The sequence below is a fragment of the Hypomesus nipponensis genome, chromosome 6 (assembly GCF_054491055.1).
Source record: "Hypomesus nipponensis isolate SF chromosome 6, ASM5449105v1, whole genome shotgun sequence".
NCBI lineage: Eukaryota > Metazoa > Chordata > Actinopteri > Osmeriformes > Osmeridae > Hypomesus > Hypomesus nipponensis.
In genome coordinates, this window is record NC_140366.1 from 20,334,416 (window position 1) to 20,360,000 (window position 25,585).

Here is a 25,585-nt window from a genome sequence, read left to right on the forward strand (position 1 = left end):
GTGCAATTGCCTACAGTTTGCACACATTTCAAATGATTTAGCACATCTTTGAAATGGTTAGGAATAATTGCTTTCAATTAGGCCAATTACCAATTGAAAATATCTTGCTGGTCTAAACTGACAGTTGCTTCTCAGTCAAGTGGTTGTTCTCTGCGAAACGTATTGGCATAATTTCCTTGTGTACATCATTACCTGCACAATAGTTCACTCCACTGTCAAAATATTTCAGGCACATAATACCATGAAATGCCATGACATAATGGTATATACTGTAATATGGATCTCTTGGATCATCTGCTTACAGTCATTGTCAGGTGCAACTACAACTTTACTAAACAAGAGGACACATTCAATCACCAATCACAAAGTAAGTTTAGTTAGCTGACTGGAGCTATCCAGGAGTATAAATGAGTAATTACAGTAACAATTTCCATGGCTGTATAAGTGCAATATGTGATGTGAAACCTTGTAGGCTACTCTTGAATAACTGTTACTTTTTTCAGTTTGATACACATTTACATTTTTACACATATTCATTTAGCAGACGCTTTTATCCAGAGCGACTTCCAAGAGAGAGCTTTACCTACAGTGCATAGGTCAATGATCCTAAACAACAAGATAGGCCAAAAAACATTGTGGTTAGCCAAAACATGAAGCATACATCACAGTATTGTTGCTTGCTTTTCTACAGGTACACTCTTGCTGTTTAGTTGTAACTTGTTTAGCTACATGCTCTTATCGTTCTCCCTTTGGCACTTATTTTGAGTTTTCACAATGTATGCTTCATGTTTTGGCTACCCGCAATGTTTGGGGCTGTCGCGTTGTTATGATCAGTGAACAATGCACTCTTGTAAGACTGTAACAGTAACTCACTTGGATGGATGCCCTCCACACAAATACACTCACAATCAAACACAGACACTCACACTCACACTCACACTCACACTCACACACACACACACACTCACTCACTCACTCACATACACACATACACACACACAAACACACAAACAGCAGTAAACTAAGTGTCACGTGAGGCTTTTACCCCATCCTCATAAAGATCGCCTTAAAACTCCCTGGCCCTGTCTCTTGCTCTAATTTTGGTCGATTAGTGTTTCCTTTTAAATTCTTAGCATTTTTGGCTAACATTTTAATAATTGGGACGTAATGTGAGTTGAGAAGTTTAATTACGTTTTGCCTCAGACCAATGCGTTCTATTTGAAAATCCATGGGTTTTCGTCGGAATTCTGCGCCCGCGTATTACGTGTGGGCAGGGGCGCACTTACCCATTAGGCAAGGTAGGCAACCACTTGGGGCCCCCAGCTACCAGGGGGGCCCCAGATGCCAGGGGGGTCTACATAAAATTACTATATGATCCATAATAACTATAATAATAATACAAATCGATTAAAACTCATAACCTTCCACAAAGGTATCAACAAATATACCAACAGAGCGTTTATTCTATTTGTGACAACGCAGGCTTCCCCTCCCACCCGATACTACTGTGGACTATTCCATCGATTGCAGCAACTGCGCAGCAAAGCACGTCATTTTAGTTGGTTAATGTGAGACAGTAGAAGAGTGAAGTGAATACAAAAATCAATTTGCTAAATGTAACGAAACTCCCCGAGCGGAGCACAAAAGAGAAAGACAAAAGAGGAGAGTAAGCAAGTAATTGCCAAACTGAAACTACAGAAGGAAACGTAATTTTTCTCCACTGGTATCCAATGATGCGGCAGCTAGTACAAGTGCTGATCATTGAAGTTTGGCTAGCAACAGCAGCTAGGCTAGCTTGCTCGTAGCACAATTTACCGGGGTCAGCTTCTCCACGCAGGGCTCTAGACTGAGACCAGATTTGGCATTGTTACTGACAATGATCGCCTCCAGCAAACTTTTTTGAATGAGCCATTTTCCCCCTAAATAATTGTCAAGCTTATGGGTGTGCTTTTGGGGGCTTATTTTCAGTAACAGATGGTACTGTACTGTTTGAATTGCGATTCCATCTGAAATACTGCCGGTGACAATGTTGTTACAATAGCTTGTTTCAAAGGGGGTTCTTAATGAATTAATGCAATATGAGTAAGCTAAATGCTTGAAAATATCACTAGAAGGGAAAAAGTTGACAAAGTCATAGAGGTTAGGAACATTTTCACCGGATGCCCAATATCTTCATTTGATCCAACTTTTGAACTGAGGCTGCGATAGCTTATAAATATTATATATATTAATAATTATTATATGGATTGAAAAGAGTAAGAATAGCAGTTAAGGGGGCCCCATGCCTGTCTTTGCCTGGGGCCCACAAATCACTAAATCCGCCACTGCGTGTGGGCCTGGTTATAAGGTAGCCTATAAGGTAGTCCGTGTTTGTAACCTTATAAACCACGCGGAAAAACTGCAGGGTCACCTGTCGGCTTCACCCAACGCCCAGTGCAAAGCCGGACCGTCTCTTCCCGGAAGCGGGCACGGTCTCCAGCTGAGCGCACCAACAGAGATGTGGTAGTCAGTGACGTATGTCGCAAGTTCCGCCCCGCTCAGCGCCCAGAATGCTGCATTGACCGCACAGAGCATCAGGGACGGACTTTTACTCTCCTATCCATCATCACAATGGGAATTATTCCGTTCTTTCAGAACCGAGCTCTGATCCCGTACTATCTAAAGCCAGTCCACTTCGAGACACAGACTATAAGAAGCTGCCGGCGGAGGGAGAGACAGCTGTAGAGATATATATTATTTGCCTTAGCCTGTGTTTAGTGTTTCTACCAGGGGAGCCCGGTCCTAACCCCGGGCTGGCGTACCACCGTTTGAAATGAGAACACGTATATCCATACAATTTGGAGATGGGCATTTGCGGATTTGAGCTGAGTCTTTTGGGGAAATACATCAGGAAAATGTCGGTGGTCTACATTTCGGTGGCGGTGAGTAATTATTTATTCCTGTTATGAAGCAGACTCAGGTTTTCGACTTAAAGCGACAGCGCTTGTTTTTATACTTTTGTTCCAGTCTGAAGTTATTTGGTGCCTAGCCTAATTTCCATTTTGGAATGTAATGTAACTCAAAAGTTTTATTGAGGTATAAAACACCCTCGTGTCATCCTAATAATACTATTCATGAGTTAATCGTATAATCAGGAAGACAAACAGACCATGCAGGATAACAATGCAGTCAGAACTGCGCTGTTTTACAGTCAGCACCCGCATCACAGGATTTGCCTGCAACATTATTTTGGGTTCTGCAATTGACCCTCATTAGAATATCGTATGGAGACAAGTAATATTTTACTCACGGAAACCACCTCAAACAAAGGCTCTTTATTTAGGATTCGTATATGTGTATATTTGTATCTAGTTGTATTTTTTGGTAAATGCTCTTGGGAATGCTTTACCCATCCCTGTATTCATTTGAGGTTCTCATTGCTGATACAGAACATATTGCCATACCTGAATAGACATCCAGCCAGACCAACCCTAAGCTGAACATTTACAGCATCCAAACATACTTCTAATACACATTAATACAGTACATAGAGGTCATGTGACTCTTCAAAGCTCTTTATGTTGCAAAGTAATTGCCACCGTGAGGGTATTTCACACACACACACAAAATTGTAAATAGTAACTCACAAAACAGATTGCAACCCTAACACCTCACTCAGTGTGCTAAGTCTTCCTAACCCTTTTTCCTAAAAAGCCATCTTGGTGGTTCCGTTTCTATGTTCAGCCTGTGCTGAGAGGAGAGGCCGGGCTGGTGTTGTTCAGCCTGTGCTGAGGGGAGAGGAGAGGCAGGGCTGGTGTTGTTCAGCCTGTGCTGAGGGGAGAGGAGAGGCAGGGCTGGTGTTGTTCAGCCTGTGCTGAGGGGAGAGGAGAGGCAGGGCTGGTGTTGTTCAGCCTGTGCTGAGGGGAGAGGAGAGGCAGGGCTGGTGTTGTTCAGCCTGTGCTGAGGGGAGAGGAGAGGCAGGGCTGGTGTTGTTCAGCCTGTGCTGAGGGGAGAGGAGAGGCAGTGCTGCTTAGTGTTGTTGGCAGGATCCTATGCAGTGCTGCAGTGGCCCATGAAGACGGGGGCCTCACTGCCTTTTGTCAGAGATAAATCAGGCATGACTGCATCCACACAGACTCTCTGTGTCTCTCTCTGTGTCTCTCTCTGTGTCGCTGTGTCTCTCTCTGTGTCTCTCTCTGTGTCTCTCTCTGTGTCTCTCTCTGTGTCTCTCTCTGTGTCTCTCTCTGTGTCGCTGTGTCTCTCTCTGTGTCTCTCTCTGTTTCTCTCTCTGTGTCTCTCTCTGTGTCTCTCTCTGTGTCTCTCTCTGTGTCGCTGTGTCTCTCCCTTTGCGTCTCCCTTTGCGTCTTTGTGTCTCTACCTGACCATCCGTGTGCTGCTTCATGGTACACTGATACACTTGGTCTTGGGTTAGGGTCTTGGCCTGTTTTGTTAACGCAAACATTTGTCTAACCCACCACACACCCCGCCCCAACCCACACTCCACCCCACACACTCACACCCCACACCACACCCCAACCCACACTCCACCCCACACACTCACACCCCACACCACACCCCAACCCACACTCCACCCCACCCCACACCACCCCACCCCACCCCACCCCCCACCACACAACCCACCACACGCTCCACCCCACCCCAACCCACACCCCACCCCAACCCACACTCCACCCCACCAATCAACTATCATAAATGTGTAATTAAATGCATGCTGACTCCAATGCACCAACAAGGTTTATTCCAGCACATACAGTAGCTATTACACCTGCTAGTGCCGTAGCTATGCTGGTCTACTGTACTTAATCAGGCATCACTAACCATCAGTAGAGTCTCGATTGTATACTGTTTCACTAACCTTTCACTACACAAAACATAATTCTGTTTTGCAGTGTGATGGACCTCAGTTGTGGTCTTGTGCTTGAAGCCCAGCTTCCAGGACTCTTCTGGATAGGTAGACAGCAGCAGCACAGTTTGGGCATGGCAACAGGAATGTAGCATGTTCTGGTACATACATACACATGTGAGGTTATTTTAAGATGTTGGTAGATGTAAAGCACACCAGTCAGCTAGCGCTGGACGTCCCAGCAGGGGTCATGTTTCCAGAAGAAGGCTTATTCTGCCCTGTCGCCTGAAGATCTGCTGACCTCCTGACCCGTCCTCCTGCTTGTGTTGCTTAGCAGCCATGAGCACACATGCCCCTGTGTATGTACACACATACACACATATCACACACACACACACACACATATATATATGTATATATATATACACACACAAACAGACATTTAAAAACACATACACATATATAGACTCACTCTCACACACACACACACACACACACAAACACACACACACGCACACTGAACAAACACAGATGTACACACACATTAATTTAACACACACAGGTACACATGTGTAACCCACCCCACCTTTACACTCACAGTCACAGAGTCACGTGAGTCTTCATGCTACAGAAATATGGAGCATAGAAAAGAGAGGATAGATCAATCAGTCTGACACACAGAGGAAAAGAGCTGACAGCTACTGTAAAGGAGGTGTAAAGCAATACAGAGCAGAGCTGTGTAAAACCCACACAACATCCTCACCCTAACACCAACATCTTTATCTGTTAGAGCTAATGGAAGCTAGTGACGGTGTGTGTGAGGGTGTGTGTGAGGGTGTGTGTAACGGTGTGTGTGTGTGCAGCTGGCCCACAGGGTGTGTCTGTCCTCCCTGAGCTTCTCGGAGAGCAGACAGCAGTTTGTGCTGAGTCGGGCTGCCTCTCTCTAGACAGGAACAGCAGTTTGTGCTGAGTCGGGCTGCCTCTCTCTAGACAGGAACAACAGTTTGTGCTGAGTAGGGCTGCCTCTCTCTAGACAGGAACAGCAGTTTGTGCTGAGTCGGGCTGCCTCTCTCTAGACAGGAACAGCAGTTTGTGCTGAGTCGGGCTGCCTCTCTCTAGACAGGAACAGCAGTTTGTGCTGAGTCGGGCTGCATCTCTCTAGACAGGAACAACAGTTTGTGCTGAGTAGGGCTGCCTCTCTCTAGACAGGAACAGCAGTTTGTGCTGAGTCGGGCTGCCTCTCTCTAGACAGGAACAGCAGTTTGTGCTGAGTCGGGCTGCCTCTCTCTAGACAGGAACAGCAGTTTGTGCTGAGTCGGGCTGCCTCTCTCTAGACAGGAACAGCAGTTTGTGCTGAGTCGGGCTGTATCTCTCTAGACAGGAACAGCAGTTTGTGCTGAGTCGGGCTGCATCTCTCTAGACAGGAACAGCAGTTTGTGCTGAGTCGGGCTGCATCTCTCTAGACAGGAACAGCAGTTTGTGCTGAGTCGGGCTGCATCTCTCTAGACAGGAACAGCAGTTTGTGCTGAGTCGGGCTGCATCTCTCTAGACAGGAACCGCAGTTTGTGCTGAGTCGGGCTGCCTCTCTCTAGACCGGAACAGCAGTTTGTGCTGAGTCGGGCTGCATCTCTCTAGACAGGAACAGCAGTTTGTGCTGAGTCGGGCTGCATCTCTCTAGACAGGAACAGCAGTTTGTGCTGAGTCGGGCTGCCTCTCTAGACAGGAACAGCAGTTTGTGCTGAGTCGGGCTGCCTCTCTAGACAGGAACAGCAGTTTGTGCTGAGTCGGGCTGACTCTCTCTAGACAGGAACAGCAGTTTGTGCTGAGTAGGGCTGCCTCTCTCTAGACAGGAACAGCAGTTTGTGCTGAGTAGGGCTGCCTCTCTCTAGACAGGAACAGCAGTTTGTGCTGAGTCGGGCTGCCTCTCTCTAGACAGGAACAGCAGTTTGTGCTGAGTCGGGCTGCCTCTCTCTAGACAGGAACAGCAGTTTGTGCTGAGTCGGGCTGCATCTCTCTAGACAGGAACAGCAGTTTGTGCTGAGTCGGGCTGCATCTCTCTAGACAGGAACAGCAGTTTGTGCTGAGTCGGGCTGCCTCTCTAGACAGGAACAGCAGTTTGTGCTGAGTCGGGCTGCCTCTCTAGACAGGAACAGCAGTTTGTGCTGAGTCGGGCTGCATCTCTCTAGACAGGAACAGCAGTTTGTGCTGAGTCGGGCTGCCTCTCTAGACAGGAACAGCAGTTTGTGCTGAGTCGGGCTGCATCTCTCTAGACAGGAACAGCAGTTTGTGCTGAGTCAGGCTGCCTCTCTCTAGACAGGAACAGCAGTTTGTGCTGAGTCGGGCTGCCTCTCTAGACAGGAACAGCAGTTTGTGCTGAGTCGGGCTGCCTCTCTTGACAGGAACAGCAGCTCTGCAGCTCACAGCACTGCAGAGGCTCTGGCACATGCTCACACAAACTCACCAACATACAAACACACACATATATACACACATAAACACACACACACACCATTACACAAACACAAACATCAACACACATACACCCTGTTCCTGTCCTCGAACCACCAGGGAGGGGGTGTCCTCATGGTGCTAGCCCTCTGGGACTAGCAGGGTCAGCAGGTCAGATATGACACAGCAGCAGCACTCAGGGAGGCCTGGGCTGGGGTCCCCCATAGACATGACACCCAGCAGGGGGACTGGGGGGTCCCCCATAGACATGACACCCAGCAGGGGGACTGGGGGGTCCCCCATAGACATGACACCCAGCAGGGGGACTGGGGGGGTCCCCCATAGACATGACACCCAGCAGGGGGACTGGGGGGTCCCCCATAGACATGACACCCAGCAGGGGGACTGGGGGGTCCCCCATAGACATGACACCCAGCAGGGGGACTGGGGGGGTCCCCCATAGACATGACACCCAGCAGGGGGACTGGGGGGGTCCCCCATAGACATGACACCCAGCAGGGGGACTGGGGGGTCCCCCATAGACATGACACCCAGCAGAGATTTGATCGGCTTGGAGTCACGTGAGGTTGTCATTCCTGGTGGAGCAGGTTGGAGGTGTTTGAGGAAGGGATGCAACAATTATAGATTTTGATGGTATGATTCTAGTATGAGTAATAATTCTGATGGGTTAGGGTTATCCTGATGGTACGGTTATCCTGATTTCACGGTTATCATGCCCAGGGTTTCCCTGATGCATATAACAGTACTCCCCCCCTTGGATGTTTTCCCCTTTTGTTGCTTTTATACATGAAATCATGGTCAATATAAGTTTTTTTTTGTGAGAACAGAAACACTGGGTGAAGCTGAGCCTTTACGGTTAGAAAGAGACGTTTTTAATCTTCGTTAAGAGTAAAATCGGTTAATCGCTGCATCCCTAGTCCTGACATGGCTGGTGCTGGAGGCAGGATGAGGCAGCAGCCTACTGACAGCTGGTGCTGGAGGCAGGATGAGGCAGCAGCCTACTGACAGCTGGTGCTGGAGGCAGGGTGAGGCAGCAGCCTACTGACAGCTGGTGCTGGAGGCAGGTGAGGCAGCAGCCTACTGACAGCTGGTGCTGGAGGCAAGGTGAGGCAGTAGCCTACTGACAGCTGGTGCTGGAGGCAAGGTGAGGCAGCAGCCTACTGACAGCTGGTGCTGGAAGCAGGGTGAGGCAGCAGCCTACTGACAGCTGGTGCTGGAGGCAGGATGAGGCAGCAGCCTACTGACAGCTGGTGCTGGAGGCAGGATGAGGCAGCAGCCTACTGACAGCTGGTGCTGGAGGCAGGGTGAGGCAGCAGCCTACTGACAGCTGGTGCTGGAGGCAAGGTGAGGCAGTAGCCTACTGACAGCTGGTGCTGGAGGCAAGGTGAGGCAGCAGCCTACTGACAGCTGGTGCTGGAAGCAGGGTGAGGCAGCAGCCTACTGACAGCTGGTGCTGGAGGCAGGGTGAGGCAGCAGCCTACTGACAGCTGGTGCTGGAGGCAAGGTGAGGCAGTAGCCTACTGACAGCTGGTGCTGGAGGCAGGATGAGGCAGCAGCCTACTGACAGCTGGTGCTGGAGGCAGGGTGAGGCAGCAGCCTACTGACAGCTGGTGCTGGAGGCAGGGTGAGGCAGCAGCCTACTGACAGCTGGTGCTGGAGGCAGGGTGAGGCAGCAGTTTTGACAGGATGCCAATGGGGCACTTCCTCCTCCTCTCTGCTGCCCTGTGACTCTTAACTCCTCTGAGAGGCCAGGAGAGAGAGGCTCTAAAGTCTCCTACACGCTCACTGACACCGACACACAATCATCCTCACAATCCACATAGAGGCAGGAACACACTCACAACAGTACGTCAATATCTTCTCACTTTGTGACATCAAACCTATTAGGCTGCTGCAGTCTGTCACATGTTGAATGTGGCCTTTCTCTCTAGAGGGCTCTCTAGAGAGTAAACATGTCTGATGTGACCAGACTCGGCTAGGACGTTCTGTCCCTCCACACGGTTATCAAAGATCAGGGTGGAGTATAAAACAAATCCATGGTTAAAACATGTTTCCTTCAACCAGCCATAACTTATCTTTGACTGCATGCTTTCAAGGCTCAGTGGGTATGAAGTATTTTAACTTGATACCTGATATGACAAACCCTTCAGGCCGTGGCTGGGTTAGGGTTAGGGTTAGGCTCAGAGGGACCAGGACTGTGTTTCCTGCTTCGCCTCACCTCACCTGCTTGTCAGGGATAACAGTGTTACCTGGGAAGGGGGGGGGAGTCCTGGGGAGATGCAGGGGGAGAGGCCGGGGGAGAGGCCGGGGGAGAGGCAGGGGGAGAGGCAGTGGAGAGGCAGTGGAGAGGCCGGGGAGAGGCAGTGGAGAGGCCGGGGGAGAGGCAGGGGGAGAGGCAGTGGAGAGGCCGGGGGAGAGGCAGGGGGAGAGGCGGGGGAGAGGCAGGGGGAGAGGCAGTGGAGAGGCCGGGGGAGAGGCAAGGGGAGAGGCAGTGGAGAGGCCAGGGAAGAGGCAGTGGAGAGGCCAGGGGAGAGGCAGGGGGAGAGGCTGGGGGAGAGGCAGGGGGAGAGGCAGTGGAGAGGCCGGGGGAGAGGCAGTGGAGAGGCCAGGGAAGAGGCAGTGGAGAGGCCAGGGAAGAGGCCAGGGCTGTAGAAGCGACTCGCAGACAAAAGTGATGACATCATAGACCGATGGGTCTATCTTAGCCTACAGTCTGTTGTGTTCTGTCCCGTATTGCCAGCCCCTCAGCCCGTATCTGAATGCATGGACACAGACACAACACTGAGTTAAAAGAAGCATGTTCTGAACTCTGTCAGGGTTGTCTTGTCCAGGTAAAACACTGTCCATCTGTGGTTCTGTGTCCTCAGCTGCTGTGTATGCTGGTGGGTGCCCCTGCCCCCCCGCCCCCCAGCCCTGGCCCCCCGGGGCCCCTGTCCACCCGCCACTATTACCACCCCCACCCCCCCACGGGTGCTCAGCTGCTCTGTGACAAGTGTCCCGCTGGCACCTACGTGTCCCGCCACTGCACCCCGGCCAGCGTGAGGGAGTGCAGCCGTTGCCCCAGCGACACCTTCACCCCCGGGGAGACGGGGGCCCAGCAGTGCCACCCCTGCCAGTCGGCCTGCCCCCCTCACCTGCTCCAGAAGCAGCCCTGCTCGCCTGTCCAGGACCGCCTGTGCGTGTGCCCACCAGAGAGCTTCTCCCTGGGGGGCGTGTGCCAGCCTCTGAGCCTGTGCCCCCCCGGGGAGGGGGTGAGGAGGCGGGGGGGCGAGAGGGAGGACGTGCGCTGCAGACCCTGTGCCAGGGGGACCTTCTCAGACAAGGCCTCCAGCGTGCTCAGGTGCCGACCACACACAGACTGCCTGGAGCATGGCCTGGTGCTGCTGCAGCAGGGAACCAAGGAGTCTGATAACATCTGTGGGCCTGCCCCCTCCCTCTCGCCTCTGGGATCTGCACTCACTGGCTTTGAACAGGATGGCTCCACCTCCTCCAGGCTGCCAGCTGACAGGGGTAAGTGTGTGCCGTCCTGGCTGATCAGTAAGAACCAGTGGAGGGGGGAAACCAGACGGTAATAAAAGCAGATTTCACTTGGACAGTTTGGATTGTGATAAGCTACCTGTTTATAGGTAATGGGATGATATGGATGAGCAACAATCCAGGTGTGGATCCTGAAAGCCTGGCCTGGACAGCCTGTTGTGATTCTATGATGAATGAGAATCCTGTCAGTGGTGGACAGGGAGGTATTGAGTTTACAGTGAGGGAGGGACTACAGTCTTATACATTCCAGTTCTGTAAGCAGGAACTCTAAATGTGCTTTTGACTTACAGATGTGCTGTAATTCGGTTCAGGACCAATTCCTTTCAGATTAAGACAGTTTCTTAGGCACGTAGCTGATGCTCTATTGAGACATTTCTTTTTTTCCAATTCAACATCTTCTTTTTTCCATTGACCTCTGACCCCCAGTGGAGCTGTGGTTCCTGCTGCTCTGGAGCTGAGGACTGAGCAGCCTGATCTGGTGTCATATTAAAACCAGGAGCACAGCTGTGGGCGAGGGAGGGAGAGCAGAGTGAGAGAAAGGGAGAGGGATACAAGGGGGAGAGGGAGGAGGGAGAGCAGAGAGAGAGAGGCAGGAGAGGAGGAAGAGGAGGAGGAGGAGGAGGAGGAGGAGGAGGAGGAGAAAACTATTCCTGGGCTGTCGGGCAAATTACTTGCAGATTAAAGTTTGACAAGTTTTTTTGTCTGGGTAAAGATCATTTTTATATGGAGTTATTTGAACTCTGTGTGTGTGTGTGTGTGTGTGGTCCAGGTCTGAGAGCTGGTGTGCAGGACCTGGATCTTTCCTCAGGGCTGCTGGTCTTCGCTCCCTCAGGAACCCTGGAGACCCTGACCCTGGCCTCCACCCCCACCCCTCCTCCAGCCTCCAGTCCCAACCCCAGCCGCCCACACACCCCCAGCCCCACACACACACCCCCTCCAGCCTCCACCCCTGGCCCCACACACACCACCCCTCTACCTCCCACCCACCGCAAGCACAGCGCCACCCGCGGGCAGCCCCCCCTTCTGGGGGGTTGGAGGATGGAGAAGACTCAGGGGGCAGGGTGGGGCTAGGCGAAGGGGGGTACAAGCCCCCCAGGAGGGGATCCCCTCGCCCCAGCGCCCACAGCCACTTTGACATCAACGAGCACCTGCCCTGGATGACGGTGCTGCTGCTGCTGGTGGGGCTGCTGCTGGTGGTGGGCTGCAGCGTGAAGAGGAGCTCCCGCACGCTGGAGAAGGGCCCCCGACAGGACCCCAGCAGCATCGTGGAGAGGGCCAGTCACCAGAGGACCACACACACACAGGCCAGGGAGAAGTGGCTTTACTACCCTAATGGACAGGGTGAGTCCTGGGATGTAGCACAAATCATAGCAGGGTGGTGGTTACACATAGCAGAGATCTCCCTCCTTCTTTTCTCTCTCTTTTACTCTCTCTCTCCCTCCCTCCCTCTCTTTCCCTCTCTCTCTTCAACCCCCAGGGGCTGCTAGGTAACAGTAGTTTAAACCCAGCAAGGTGGTAGAAAACAATCGTACTCGAATGTTCACCCACCCGCCTGCCTCTCTGATCCTGGCTGCCCCAGGAGTGAGAACAAGTTCACCCTGGCTTCCACCCAGTGCAGTTTAAACCAGATTATTCCAGTTCACTGTGGTCTGTTCTGTTGGGGAGAAGCTCAACTTTATCATGCTCAGGCAGACACACACTAGTCACTGGGAGGGCGGGGGAGGAAAGGGGGAGAAGGGGCAGGGATGGAAAGCAGGAGGACGGGGAGACAAGGAGGGAGGGGGAGGAGGAGGCAGGGAGGAAAGGGGGAGGAGGGGGAGGCAGGGAGGGCCTCAGCTTGCAGTGTGGGGTCACTTGAAGTGTGTAAATGGCTCCTCTCTGGGCTGCTAGCCTGTTGGCATGTGACCATGTGACCAGGTGACCATGTGACCCTGGTATAGCATAGCAGACACGACACCCACAGTCCTGAAACAAAATCAACATTTTATGTGGCGAGTTTTATACTTGAAAAGGCTTTCTGGTGAAGCCAGGTCAAGAACAGCTTGGTACTTTAATGCTGATCTTCAGCTCCTAACATGTCCTGTTTAACGCCGTCACACTAGCTTCAGTTTGACTTTCCTTTCTCACTGAAACACAAGTGCAGTGAAAGGTTCCAGGTGCACCAAGAATCTGGTAGTTTTACTATGTTGTTTATCTGCCCGATGCTTTCAAGTATTTTGATTTAATTGAATTTCGGACTTAAAAGAGCAATTTGCATTTACGGCACACTCCTTGAAAAGGATTAGAGAATGTTTCTAAAATGAATACCAGAGTTTAGATTTAGTTTGTGTGTGTGCAGGTATGGTGGTGGGGCCATGTGTGTGTGCCCTGACTTTGTGCAGTTCTTTTTTCTCTTAAAAACAGAATCAGAGAAGCTTGAGGGCTTTACTGGAGCAGTTACACAAGAACACACAACGTAGAGTGTGTGTGTGTATACGTATACACTGCGTGTGTGGATGTGTACTGTGTGTGTGTGTGTGTGTCTATGCATGCAGCCCAGCCCAGATCCTCCGTGATTCATGGTCCATAATCTCCACGGTCCAGTCTGAACTATGGCAGTATTCTGCAGCCAGCATGTTGGTGCATTGATATTCCATATTAATCTATATCAATCTGGAGAAAAGGTGAGGGGTAAGGACATGGACACGGGAACATGCTGAGTCTGCTGTATGGGGGGAGAGGATAGAGAGAGACAAGGAAAGAGAGAGAGACAAGGAAAGAGAGAGACTGGGAAAGAGAGAGCGACAGGGAAAGAGAGAAACAGGGAAAGAGAGAGACAGAGAAAGAGAGAGAGGGAAAGAGAAGACAGGGAAAGAGAAGACAGGGAAAGAGAAGACAGGGAAAGAGAGAGAGAGAAAGAGAGAGACAGGGACAGGGAAAGAGAGAGAGAGACAGGGAAAGAGAGAGAGAGACAGGGAAAGAGAGAGAGAGACAGGGAAAGAGAGAGAGACAGGGAAAGAGAGAGAGAGACAGTGAAAGAGAGAGAGAGACATGGGGAAAGAGAGAGAGACATGGGGAAAGAGAGAGAGAGACAGCGAAAGAGAGAGAAACAGGAGGTAGGGGGAGGGAGGGAGGCAGAGAGAGCCAGCAAACACCACCAGAAGACTTCAGCTTTCAAGATGTCTGTAGAGAGATCTCTATGTACTATGTTTGAACTGTCCCAATGGTCTGTGTGCGTGCGTGTGTTTGTGAAAGATTGTGAACTTGTGAAGCACTCTTGAGTTATGGCTTGGAGGCATTCAGTTTCCATTCCTGGAGATCCTCTGGCTCTTCTATAACTGGGCAGCCATTCTGGACAGCAACTTGTAGCAACAGAGGTCTGTCTGTCTGTCTGCCTGCCTTAATACTAGCCATATATTAGATATATATTTGAAAAAATAATCTGGCTCCCTCCCCTCTCTCTTCACCTCCCCCCCTCCTCTCTCTTCCCCTCCCCTTATCCTGTCTCTTCCCCTCCCTCCTCTCCTCTTTCTTCCCCTCCCCCCTCCTCTCTCTTGACCTCCCTCCCCTCTCTTCCCTTCCCCTCCTCCTCCCCTCTCTTCCTCCCCTCCCCTTTCTCCTCTCTCTTCCCCTCCCTCCCCTCTCTTCTCTCCTCTCTCTTCCCCTCCCCCTATACTCTCTCTTCCCCTCCCCCTATCCTCTCTCTTCCCCTCCCTCCTCTCCTCTCTCTTCCCTTCCCCTCCTCCTCTCCTCTCCTCTCCTCTCTCCTCCCCCTCCCCTCTCTCCTCTCCTCTCTCCTCCCCCTCTCTCCTCTCCTCCCCCTCCCCTCCCCTTTCTCCTCTCATCTCTCTTCCCCTCCCCTCCCCTCCAGGGGTGGACATCCTGAAGCTTGTGTCGTCTCAGATGGGGGGTCAGTGGGTGGACATGTATCGGTCTCTGGCCAACGCCTCAGAGCGCGAGGTGGCAGCCTTCTCCAGCAGCTACGCGTCGGACCAGGAGCGAGCTTACGCCGCCCTGCAGCACTGGACAGTCCGTGACCGCGACGCCAGCCTAGCCAAGCTGATCAGCGCCCTGCACAGGCACAGACGCACCGACGTGGTGGAGAAGATGCGCTGCGTCATAGAAGACAATCCTCAGGTTAGCTTCCTGTCTCTGACACACCCTCAGGTTGGCTTCCTGTCTCTGACACACCCTCAGGTTGGCTTCCTGTCTCTGACACCCTCAGGTTAGCTTCCTGTCTCTGACACCCTCAGGTTAGCTTCCTGTCTCTGACATCCTCAGGTTGGCTTCCTGTCTCTGACACCCTCAGGACTATACATGACACATGTACCTCCAGGATCACATTAGGTGTATTTGACATGGACTGACTTCATGCAGCGCTGCAGCCGGCTGCAGGCGGCTGACTTGAAACAGTGAATTCTGGTTAAACTTTTTGTCCGACTTGAGACAGCGCCGAGGACACGTCACTGTGACGTTGCCATCAAAGTACCGTGAGATCGATACGAGAACTGTCGGCTGCGTAGCCAAGCGCATTTTCTCAAGAGCAACTGCACGGGTTCAAGTAACGACACAGCTATTTACATTTTGTGATGCCACGAGAGGCTACACAGCCCTCAGCGGGATATATGTATATATATATATATATATATATATACATATATATGTATAGATACTGAAGCTGCAATAAACATTAGTATGTCAATCACGCACCAAAACTTAATGTCCTCTGCAAATGTTTTATTTAAACATTTGCTGATCTCAACAGGATGTAAATGATTACAAATATAACAATGTGTATGAACACGGAAGAACAAACACTTAAACAGATTTACATAAAATAAATACGTACAGCCTACATACCATGAAATGTGAAATGAAATTTATACTTTTTTTAAATATTCGGAATTCCCTCTGCAAGTATGACTTTTTATTGTACATTTTTTCCAATAATGAACAAAATTGATTAAAACTAATGAAGAATTCCCTCTGCACCCTAACAAATGTAGCGTACTCTCTAGAAGCAGACTCAATAGGTCCCAAAAACATCTCTCCTCCTTTCATTTCCCTGAAGATATTGCTGCGCAATATCTTGTCTTTCCAGTTTGTCAAGTAGGCTACGTCTTGGTGAATATCGCACACAGCAATGCCATTGAGCTTTTTTTGTGTCATGATTGAACGCAACCATGTTTTCAATCTGCGTAACGGACTGAAACTGCGCTCTGCCTCCGCAGATGATATGGGCACCACCATCAGAAACCTTACTAGTGCTTCTACCTGCTAATACACGCTAACAACTACAATACATCACACATCTTTCACTTAGGCGTGTGAGTGATCACATATAGTGGAAATAGAGGTTGACTTTTGCTACCTGAATCATCGTTTTATCTTAACTTACTTCAATTTCTCTTAATATCCAGTCTGAGACTATATTTAATAAGAAACCCTGTGAAAAGCGGTGGATTATCTTCATATTTTGAGATTTTTGGTGGATACTATCTTGGCCTACTGTGTTTGCTAAAGCTTGAGGATTGAGGACACCATGCCACCCAAGAAGGACCAAAGCAGCAACCAAAATAATGGAGAGGAGTTGGTGTCGCTTTCACAGGTATGACATCCAATGGTTCAACAAAGGGATCTGTTCATGCAACTTCTGCAGCAGCAAGAAAACAACTTCAAGACTGTTGTGTAATTACTTGAGAACAATGTGAACACTCGGATTGACAAGTTGACCAGTGAGACACAGGAGCTGAGAAGCAGCCTGCAATTCTCCCAGAAGGACATTGATGATCTAACAAAGAAAAATTAGAAAATGGAGTCAGAAAGAACGATTGCTTGTGTTGAAACCAAAACAATGCAAGGGAAATTGGCAGAGATGACTTTGAAAGCTGACTACTTGGAGGGTAAAAGAAGAAGGAATAATATTGTTGTGGATGGCATTCCTGAGGCCCAGAATGAAAACTAGAAGGAGACTGAGGGCAAATTCAGGTGTAATCAATGAGAAACTTCACTTGGATAGTAGTCAGATGGTGATTGAACATGCACATAGGACTGGCAATCCATCTGGATATTCTGGAAAGAGACTTAGGCCAATCATGATCAAATTCCTCAGATACAAAGATAAAATAGATGTTCTGGGAAAGGCTAAGGATCTGAAAAGTACCAACATCCATGTGAATGAGGACTACACTGAAGCTGTCAGGCTGAAGCGTAAGGAATACATTTCAGCCGTGAAAGCTGCCAGAGAACGAGGTGACATAGCCTACATCCGACATGACAAGCTTATTGTCCATCGCCCTGCCCAAAAGCATCAGAATTAGAGGGGCACCAACAGACTGGAGCAAGAGACTAGTTTGCTGGTTTCTTTCACTTGAGCTCATATAGTCTGAATTTAACTACATTTTTTATGGATAGAAAACCCATTCATGATAAGCATCTCTTTCCTGTTTTAAAGGGTCTTGTTATGGGACATTTGAATGTCTACAGCAAGAGCCTATATGAATACAAATTGTTGAATTTGCTGAATTTCTATTTTGACCAAGAGATGGTGTACTTGGGGAAGAATAATAAAGGCTGATCCTGTAAGGCTATCAACCCGCCCCAACTTCTTATATGGTAAAATCTGGAGTTACTGGATGGAGTCTCAACTCGATGGCTCTCACTCATCATTGTGTAAATTACTGTAGCATTGCTAGTCATGTTGATAAGTAAGGGTCAAGATTGTGGTGTGATTGTAGTTGTTCTTGGGTATAAAAGGAATTGTGAAGCATTGTTCTGTGGATTCTTGATCTCCTGAGACCTTCTCCTCAGCTCTGGCTTGTCCTAGTACTCCTTCTTCCTCACCTCATGCTTTCTATCTCTGGTTTACAATAATCATGGTAGAGTAAGAGTTAACCTTCATTGATTTAATTCATTTGCAATATGATTAAATTATTATTTTATTTAACCTTACTACTTTGACCATTCTTGCTCTGATTCAACCCATAGAGTCAAATAATTGTAATTCCATTTGTATTAACATTATTTGGTTTCTATTTGTAGGCCATGAAGAACACAAAATATAATTTCAACTATTTATCTTTATTTCCGTGCCAAAAAGCATTTGGCCGGTTCTGAGTGCACGTCCACGGTGTGTAACATTAGCAATGTAAGGGCTAAGAATGTTGCTAAAAGAAATTACAGGTTGTGACGGGAAACGGTAATGTTAATTTAGGGATTAATCAGGAAATTATAGCACATCGAATCGCAGTCTTAAAATCCTCTCCCGACATATAACTAAGCAAATTAAATTTAGTTCTTGATCGCTCGGCTGAACCAGGAAATGATATGCCGTGTCTGCCAACGCTATCAGGCTCATAAAGTGGGAGGGGATCGGTAGAAACGCAGAGTTTGGCATGGAAAACCTGCTAGCGAGCAGGTTAGTTTCAAGGAGTAAGTTACCATGGAAACTTACCAAAAGGTTTCGTTACCTCTCTTTCTGGAACGTAAAACCTGGAGTATGCCTCTTTTCAGGGTTAACCAACTCAAAGTTTTTACTAAAGCCGCTACCTGGACTACTCCCCAGGTCTTAATCTGGCTTCATTGTGTGAGAGTATGTGGTTGGTGTCTGGATGTGTTGAGTGGATGAACAGTACTGCACTGTTTGCAGGGACTAGATGGCAGACTGACAGTGTTGGTACGTTAACAAGTTGTCACAAGACTCTTCTTCCCATCATGCCAAAGGGCCCCGTGACCACCCTCGCTTTAACCCTGGCACTCTAGTCCTCTCTCCCTCCTTCTCTTTCTCCTCTCTCCTTCTCTCCCTCCTTTCTCCTTCTCTTTCTCCTTCTCTTTCTCCTTCTCTCTCTCCTTCCTCCCTCCTTCTCTTTCTCCTTTCTCCCTCTTCTCTCCTCTCTTCTTCTCTCCCTCCTTCCTCCTTTTCTCTCTCCTCTGTCCTCTCTCTCCTTCCTCCTTTTCTCTCTCCTCCCTCCTTCTCTCTCCTCCCTCCTCTCTCTCCTCCTTCCTTCTCTCTCTCCTCCCTCCTTCTCTCTCTCCTCCGTCCTCTCTCTCCTCCCTCCTTTGTCTCCTCCCTCCTTCTCTCTCCTCCCTCCTTCTCTCTCTCCTCCCTCCTCTCTCTCCTCCCTCCTCTGTCTCCTCCCTCCTTTTCTCTCCTCCCTCCTTCTCTCTCTCCTCCCTCCTCTCTCTCCTCCCTCTTTCTCTCTCTCCTCCTCCCTCCTTCTCTCTCCTCCCGCTTTCTCTCTCTCTCCTCCCTTCTTCTTTCTCTCCTCTCTCCTTCTCTTTCTTTCCCTCATTTTCTCTCTCCCTCCTTCTCTCCTCTTTCTCTCCACCCTACATCTCTCCAGTCCAGTCTGTCGCACAAGGTGAAACACATTCACCCAGGGGAAACAGTCTATCATTCATCAGCTTCTACTTTCTCTTTCCTATCCCTCCTTCACTCCCTCACTCCTTATTGCCAGATTCGCAACACATTGTGTGTGTGTGTGTACATTATCCCTGATGTCCTTGGCTGTGAGGTCAAATCCTGCGGTACTGTCTGGTCCTGCTGCTGAGGTCTGTAAGACTTCCTGCTTCCTGCTGTCGTCGCCGCTTCATCATCCCTGAGGGGTGCTGATGAGTGTGTACTCTGTATCTGTGTTGATAATGGCTGAGATAACAGGTCATCAATAATGTGTTGAGGGACATCCATGCTTGTCCAGGTTAGACCAGACTCCTGACTAAACCAGGCCAGGCCAGACTAGACCAGGCTAGACCAGACTCCTGACTAAACCAGGCCAGACTAGATCAGGCTAGACCAGACTCCTGACTAAACCGGGAGGGAGATTGTATTTTCCCAGTCGTGTTGATTCATGAAAAACAGCTTGGATCTGCTTTGTGACAACCACAAGTGCAACAACAGGCTCTCTCTCTGTCTCCCTCTCTCTCTGTCTCCCTTTCTCTCTGTCTCCCTCTCTCTCTGTCTCTCTCTCTCTCTTTCTCCCTCTCTCTCTGTCTCCCTCTCTCTCTGTCTCTCTCCCTCTCTGTCTCTCCTCTCTCTGTCTCCCTCTCTCTCTGTCTCCCTCTCTCTCTGTCTCCCTCTCTCTCTGTCTCTCTCCCTCTCTGTCTCCCTCTCTCTCTGTCTCCCTCTCTCTCTGTCTCCCTCTCTCTCTGTCTCCCTCTCTCTCTGTCTCTCTCTCTCTCTGTCTCCCTCTCTCTCTGTCTCTCTCCCTGTCTCTCACACACACACTTTGTGTCACTATGTGTGTGTCTGTGAGAGAGAGTGTGTGTTTGTCTGAGACGTTATGGAATGAGAGAGACAATGGTGGAGAATATGGGTCAGAGAGACAGCATTTGGGTCACATAGTGTGTGTGTGTGACTGGAACAGTCTAGTAACAGTGTCGTAAGATCCTACTAGATTGTTCTCTTCTGAGAGGATGCCATCCATCTTTTCTGCCATACGGATAAATTCTAGATCACACTTTATTTATCCCCAGACAGGAAATTTGTTCACTATTGGGTTTTTGAGTTCTACCTATTAGATTCTATATTTCTAGATATTAGATTCTACAGTTCTAGATATTACATTCTATATTTGTAGGTATCAGACACACTGCAGGACAGGGAGGGGGGGGGGGGGTAGGGAGGTTGCAATTACATTTACACCTGCCTCGGGGGGAATGTCCCTGTACTTATTGTTAGTCGCTCTGGATAAGAGCGTCTGCTAAATGACTAAATGTAAATGTACATTTAGTCATTTAGCAGACACTCTTATCCAGAGCGATTTACAGTAAGTACAGGGACATTCCCCCAAGGCAAGTAGGGTGAAGTGCCTTGCCCAAGGACACAACGTCATTTGGCACGGCCAGAATCAAACCGGTAACTTTCTGATTAAAAGCCATACATGGGGGGTCAGATGTGTGGGACAGGATTTCCCAGCTCCTCTTCTGTTTCCTGTTAACAATCTAATCCCCTCCTCTCTTGTCCTCCATCGTTCTCTCTCCCTCTTTCTCCTCCCCACTCTCCCCCTCCTCTCTCGTCCTCCATCGTTCTCTCTCCCTCTTTCTCCTCCCCACTCTCTCCCTCCTCTCTCGTCCTCCATCGTTCTCTCTCCCTCTTTCTCCTCCCCACTCTCTCCCTCCTCTCTCGTCCTCCATCGTTCTCTCTCCCTCTTTCTCCTCCCCACTCTCTCCCTCCTCTCTCGTCCTCCATCGTTCTCTCTCCCTCTTTCTCCTCCCCACTCTCCCCCTCCTCTCTCGTCCTCCATCGTTCTCTCTCCCTCTTTCTCCTCCCCACTCTCCCCCTCCTCTCTCGTCCTCCATCGTTCTCTCTCCCTCTTTCTCCTCCCCACTCTCTCCCTCCTCTCTCGTCCTCCATCGTTCTCTCTCCCTCTTTCTCCTCCCCACTCTCCCCCTCCTCTCTCGTCCTCCATCGTTCTCTCTCCCTCTTTCTCCTCCCCACTCTCCCCCTCCTCTCTCGTCCTCCATCGTTCTCTCTCCCTCTTTCTCCTCCCCACTCTCCCCCTCCTCTTCCCCTCCTCTCTCTCTCCTCTCTCCCTTTTCTCCCTCTCTGCAGTTTGATGTGGCCCAGCTGATGGTGTGTGTGAATGTTACTGCGGGCCCCAGTCCCCCCCGGTCTACTGAGGGTCCAGGCGTGGTGGAGGGGTCTCCCGTGGACCGCAGCAAGGGCTTCTTTCCCGACGAATCTGAGCCCCTGCTGCGCTGTGACTCCACCTCCAGTAAAGACTCTGCCCTCAGCAGGACCGGATCCTTCATTACCAAAGGTTGGTCACATGACCAGGACTGGTCACATGACCAGGGCTGTCACATGACCACACAACTGAAGTTTGATCTTTTTGTGGTCCTGTCAGACGAGAGAATCTCAACTGCTCTGTGAATGTTTTGTCTCTGTCTGTAGTACAAGAGATTTTACATCAAAGTATCTTGTTAGAGATATCTATTTAGGACTTAATACCATCAAGACTTTTTGGTGGGGATGTTAGTATTTGTGTTGACCTTGTAGAGTAGAGCAGCATAGAGACATTATTCTAATAGTCCGTTGTTGCCTAATAGAGCAGAGCGTGTAACAGTGTCCTCCTCCCTCCCTAACCGTCCAGAGAAGAAAGACACAGTTCTTCGCCAGGTCCGTCTTGACCCATGTGACCTGCAGCCTATTTTTGACGACATGTTGCACATCCTGAACCCTGAAGAGCTGCGTGTGGTGGAGGAGATCCCTGCTGCCGAGGACAAGCTGGACCGTCTGTTTGAGATTGCTGGTGTGAAGAGCCACGAAGCGAGCCAGACTCTGCTGGACTCAGTCTACAGCCATCTACCTGAGCTGCTCTAGGGCCATCACCTCCTGCTCTCCTCTCCTCCTCCTGCTCTCCTCCTCCTGCTCTCCTCCTCCTGCCCTCCTCTCCTCCTCCTGCTCTCCTCTCCTCCTCCTGCTCTCCTCTCCTCCTCCTGCTCTCCTCTCCTCCTCCTGCTCTCCTCCTCCTGCTCTCCTCCTCCTGCCCTCCTCTCCTCCTCCTGCTCTCCTCTCCTCCTCCTGCTCTCCTCTCCTCCTCCTGCTCTCCTCTCCTCCTCCTGCTCTCCTCTCCTCCTCCTGCCCTCCTTTCCTCCTCCTGCTCTCCTCTCCTCCTCCTGCTCTCCTCTCCTCCTCCTGCTCTCCTCTCCTCCTCCTGCTCTCCTCCTCCTCCTCTCCTCCTCCTGCCCTCCTTTCCTCCTCCTGCTCTCCTCTCCTCCTCCTGCTCTCCTCTTCTCCTCCTGCACTCCTCTCTTTTGGTATGTCTGCCACCCTCAGACAGCCTTCGCCATTAACCTTACCCCTTACCCCTGACTCCTGTAATGCTCCAGTCCACCCAGCTCACTCTTCCTGCCAGTTTAACCAGGGAATCCTTTCCCCCACCCACCCACCCACCCAGCCCCCCCTCCTCTACCTCTCCTCCCTGGGCCCAGCCAGACAGGAAGCCATGTGCCTGACCTCACCAGGTCAACATCCTTTCCCCTATCTCTGGGGGCCGCCCCCCTGCAGGTGTCTGGACTGTCCAACAACAACATAACCGTCACCAACTTCTTGTTAAAACACACCTCTCGTTCTCGCCTCCGTGTAGCGTTGATGAAGTGTTGTCTTAACATTTTGGAGCTTGTTGTTGCTTCGCGTTGGTTCAGAAAAGGTCTTATGCTACTGTATGTCAACACTGTCAAAACCTAACTGTACTCAGTTGTTCATGCAAACATACTTTCGACACACAATGTCTGATCAGCACTTATGATATGTATTATAATTAATGCACTAATGTTTTTTTCTAGAAATCATGTGGCTCGTCTGCATTCTGCTTCCTGCGCCCCCATTAGTCCGATGCTATCGCTACCTAGCAGCTTCCTCTTCTGCGTTTCCTACATTTTCCTCTTATTGAAGTGTTCGTTTGAGTATCATTTTTATTTTGTTCAACTGATTCATGTTTCCAGTAGAGGTTTGTCATCTTTATGATTTCTCGGGCATTCAGACGTACCTGAGTGGAACATGTGCTCACTCCTTTATTCTACTTGAATCTGTCACCTCCTGGAACTTGATTGAAAACAATGTATACCTTCTAGTTCTTTCAGAATTCTACATTCTTCAAAAAAGAAGCACCACCAAAACAAGGTTTAACGATGATGGATGTCTCACTCGATGATGCTCTGTGCGCTGGGTCTTTGACGCCCTCCAGTGGCAGTTCTGAGAATGAATAATTCCTAGAGCAGCTTGAGGTGTGTGGAGTCTGTTTTCAAACTTAACATGATGTAACCAGTGTGTTTACTACTATGTAACCTCTTAAAATCAACCAATAAAAGTTAAAACATTTGTTATAAGGATGTGAATGTGGTATTCAATTGATATGAAAATGTTAGAAGGTTGTTTTTTTTGCTTAAACTTTTTGGAGAAAAGGGAAGCAACAGAATACTTGTAGATCATATCATAATCAGAATCAGAATGGGATTTATTCGCCATGAAAGTTTGCACAGACAAGGAATTTGCTTTGGCAAGAAGGTGCAAACAGTAAACATATAGGAATCTTAAATTTAATGATGTGGTCTAACTATACTAAGGATACATAAACTAGCAGTACTAAGTGGAATACAATTAAAATAAAATAGAATATACAATAAAGTAGAATATAAGTTGCCAATTTACAATATAAAATACAGTATAAAATACAAATATTACAGGAGTTGAGTGTAGTGCAAAAAGTTTTTAAGGACATTCAGTTAGTGTGAGCTTTGGCCTTGTTGAGGAGGCCAACAGCGGAAGGGAAGAAACTGTTTGTATGGTGTGAGGTTTTGGTCCTGATGGATCGCAGCCTTCTGCCAGAGGGGAGGGACTGAAACAGGGAATGTCCAGAGTGGGAGGAGTCAGCCACAATCTTCTTCGCCCGTCTCACGGTCCTCGAGGTGTGCAGGTCCTCGAGGGAAGGCAGATTGCAGCCAATCACCTTCTCTGCAGTGCGGATGATACGCTGCAGCCTGCTCTTGTCCTTGGCAGTGGCAGCAGCGTACCAGGTGGTGATGGAGTGTGCGTGAGTATGTGTGCGTTAGTATGTCTGTGTGTGCATAATTTGTGTGTGTGAGCATGTGTGTCAAGGTTGTCTAGGGTGTCTATTCCTTTCCCTCCAGAGAAAGGAATGACAGGTCAATGGAAGCGATGACAAGAGATGATTTCAGGTTAGATAAGGGCGTTGCTCAGTGGTTAGAGCAAGTGTAGATCCCTGTGCTCAGTTTCCTCATTACATATTCACTGTGGTCTCAGACATTTGTACCCGACTGTATTCCAGTAAAATCATCTGCTCGATGTATAATGTTCTCCATCCTCAGGTAGCCCTACAGATGAACGAGGTTCACTTACAGCAGTATCTACGAGCACTTTCAGCAGCCTTCGCAGTTCACGGAATATAAAAAAATGCATAAGGGTATTCAGGATAGCCCAGGGCACTGATCAAACTGTTAGATAACTATTAGAAATGAGGTCACACCCTCGGCCTCCTGAGCTGGTGTACTGGATAGAAGCAGGTAGCTAGCAGGTAGCTAGCAGTGTCTGTCCTAGCACAGCTTTTCAGAGGAGAGATGGAATGTGGAAAATCAAGTCAAATCCCTGTCAGCCGTGCAGGTAGGTAAGTAAGTAAGTAAAACTTTATTTATATAGCACATTTCATACAAGAATCGTAGCTCAAGGTGTTTACTTAAAATCAATAAAAACAATAAAAACAATAATGCAAGTGATAAAAGTAATAATTAGAATAGCAACAATAATATAACTAATAAAAGTAGTAAAACCCTTCTGAGATCAAATTACTTAAATGCTTTGGTAAAAAAGTAGGTTTTAAGCTGTCTTTTAAAAATGTCTAGCGTGTGTGCTTCCCTAATAATTATGGGTAATTTGTTCCATAGTTTTGGGTCATAATTAGCAAAGGCCGAATCATCAATATTCTTATGATTGCTTCTGATGACCTCTAATAGGCCTGCATTTGATGATCGCAGTGTTCTAGCTGGTGTGTAGTTTATAAGGAAGTTACCAATGTAGCTAGGTCCTTGTCCATAAAGAGCTTTGTATGTGAGGAAAAGGACCTTAAAGTCAATTCTGAAGGTAACAGGGAGCCACTGTAAAGTAGCTAGGACAGGACTAATGTGTTCTCTCCTTTTAGTTTTGGTTAATAATCTAGCTGCAGAATTTTGAATGAGCTGTAGTCTTTCAGTGGTTTTCTTGGTAAGACCAGTGAAAAGTGCGTTACAGTAGTTCAGCCGGCT

General features: G+C 49.0%; 2 protein-coding genes across 2 annotated transcripts in view; both read left to right on the forward strand.

Annotated features, from left to right (window-relative positions):
• Positions 1-10,230: 10,230 nt before the first annotated feature.
• On the forward strand, positions 10,231-23,656 carry tnfrsf21 (tumor necrosis factor receptor superfamily, member 21; the record flags this gene model as incomplete). The annotated part of the gene is made up of 5 exons (XM_084700302.1): positions 10,231-10,880; positions 11,586-12,190; positions 14,700-14,965; positions 21,378-21,585; positions 21,919-23,656. Coding segments are annotated over 5 exons (1,959 nt in total), but the record flags the coding sequence as incomplete, so codon positions are not given.
• Positions 23,657-24,801: 1,145 nt separating this feature from the next.
• The window catches only part of LOC146287588 (adhesion G protein-coupled receptor F5-like), a 24,096-nt gene continuing 23,312 nt past the window's right edge, over positions 24,802-25,585 (forward strand). Inside the window, exon 1 of the mRNA XM_084700303.1 lies at positions 24,802-24,850. Within this exon, the coding sequence (XP_084556429.1) occupies positions 24,802-24,850 (49 nt within the window). The remainder of the gene's footprint in view (positions 24,851-25,585) is intronic.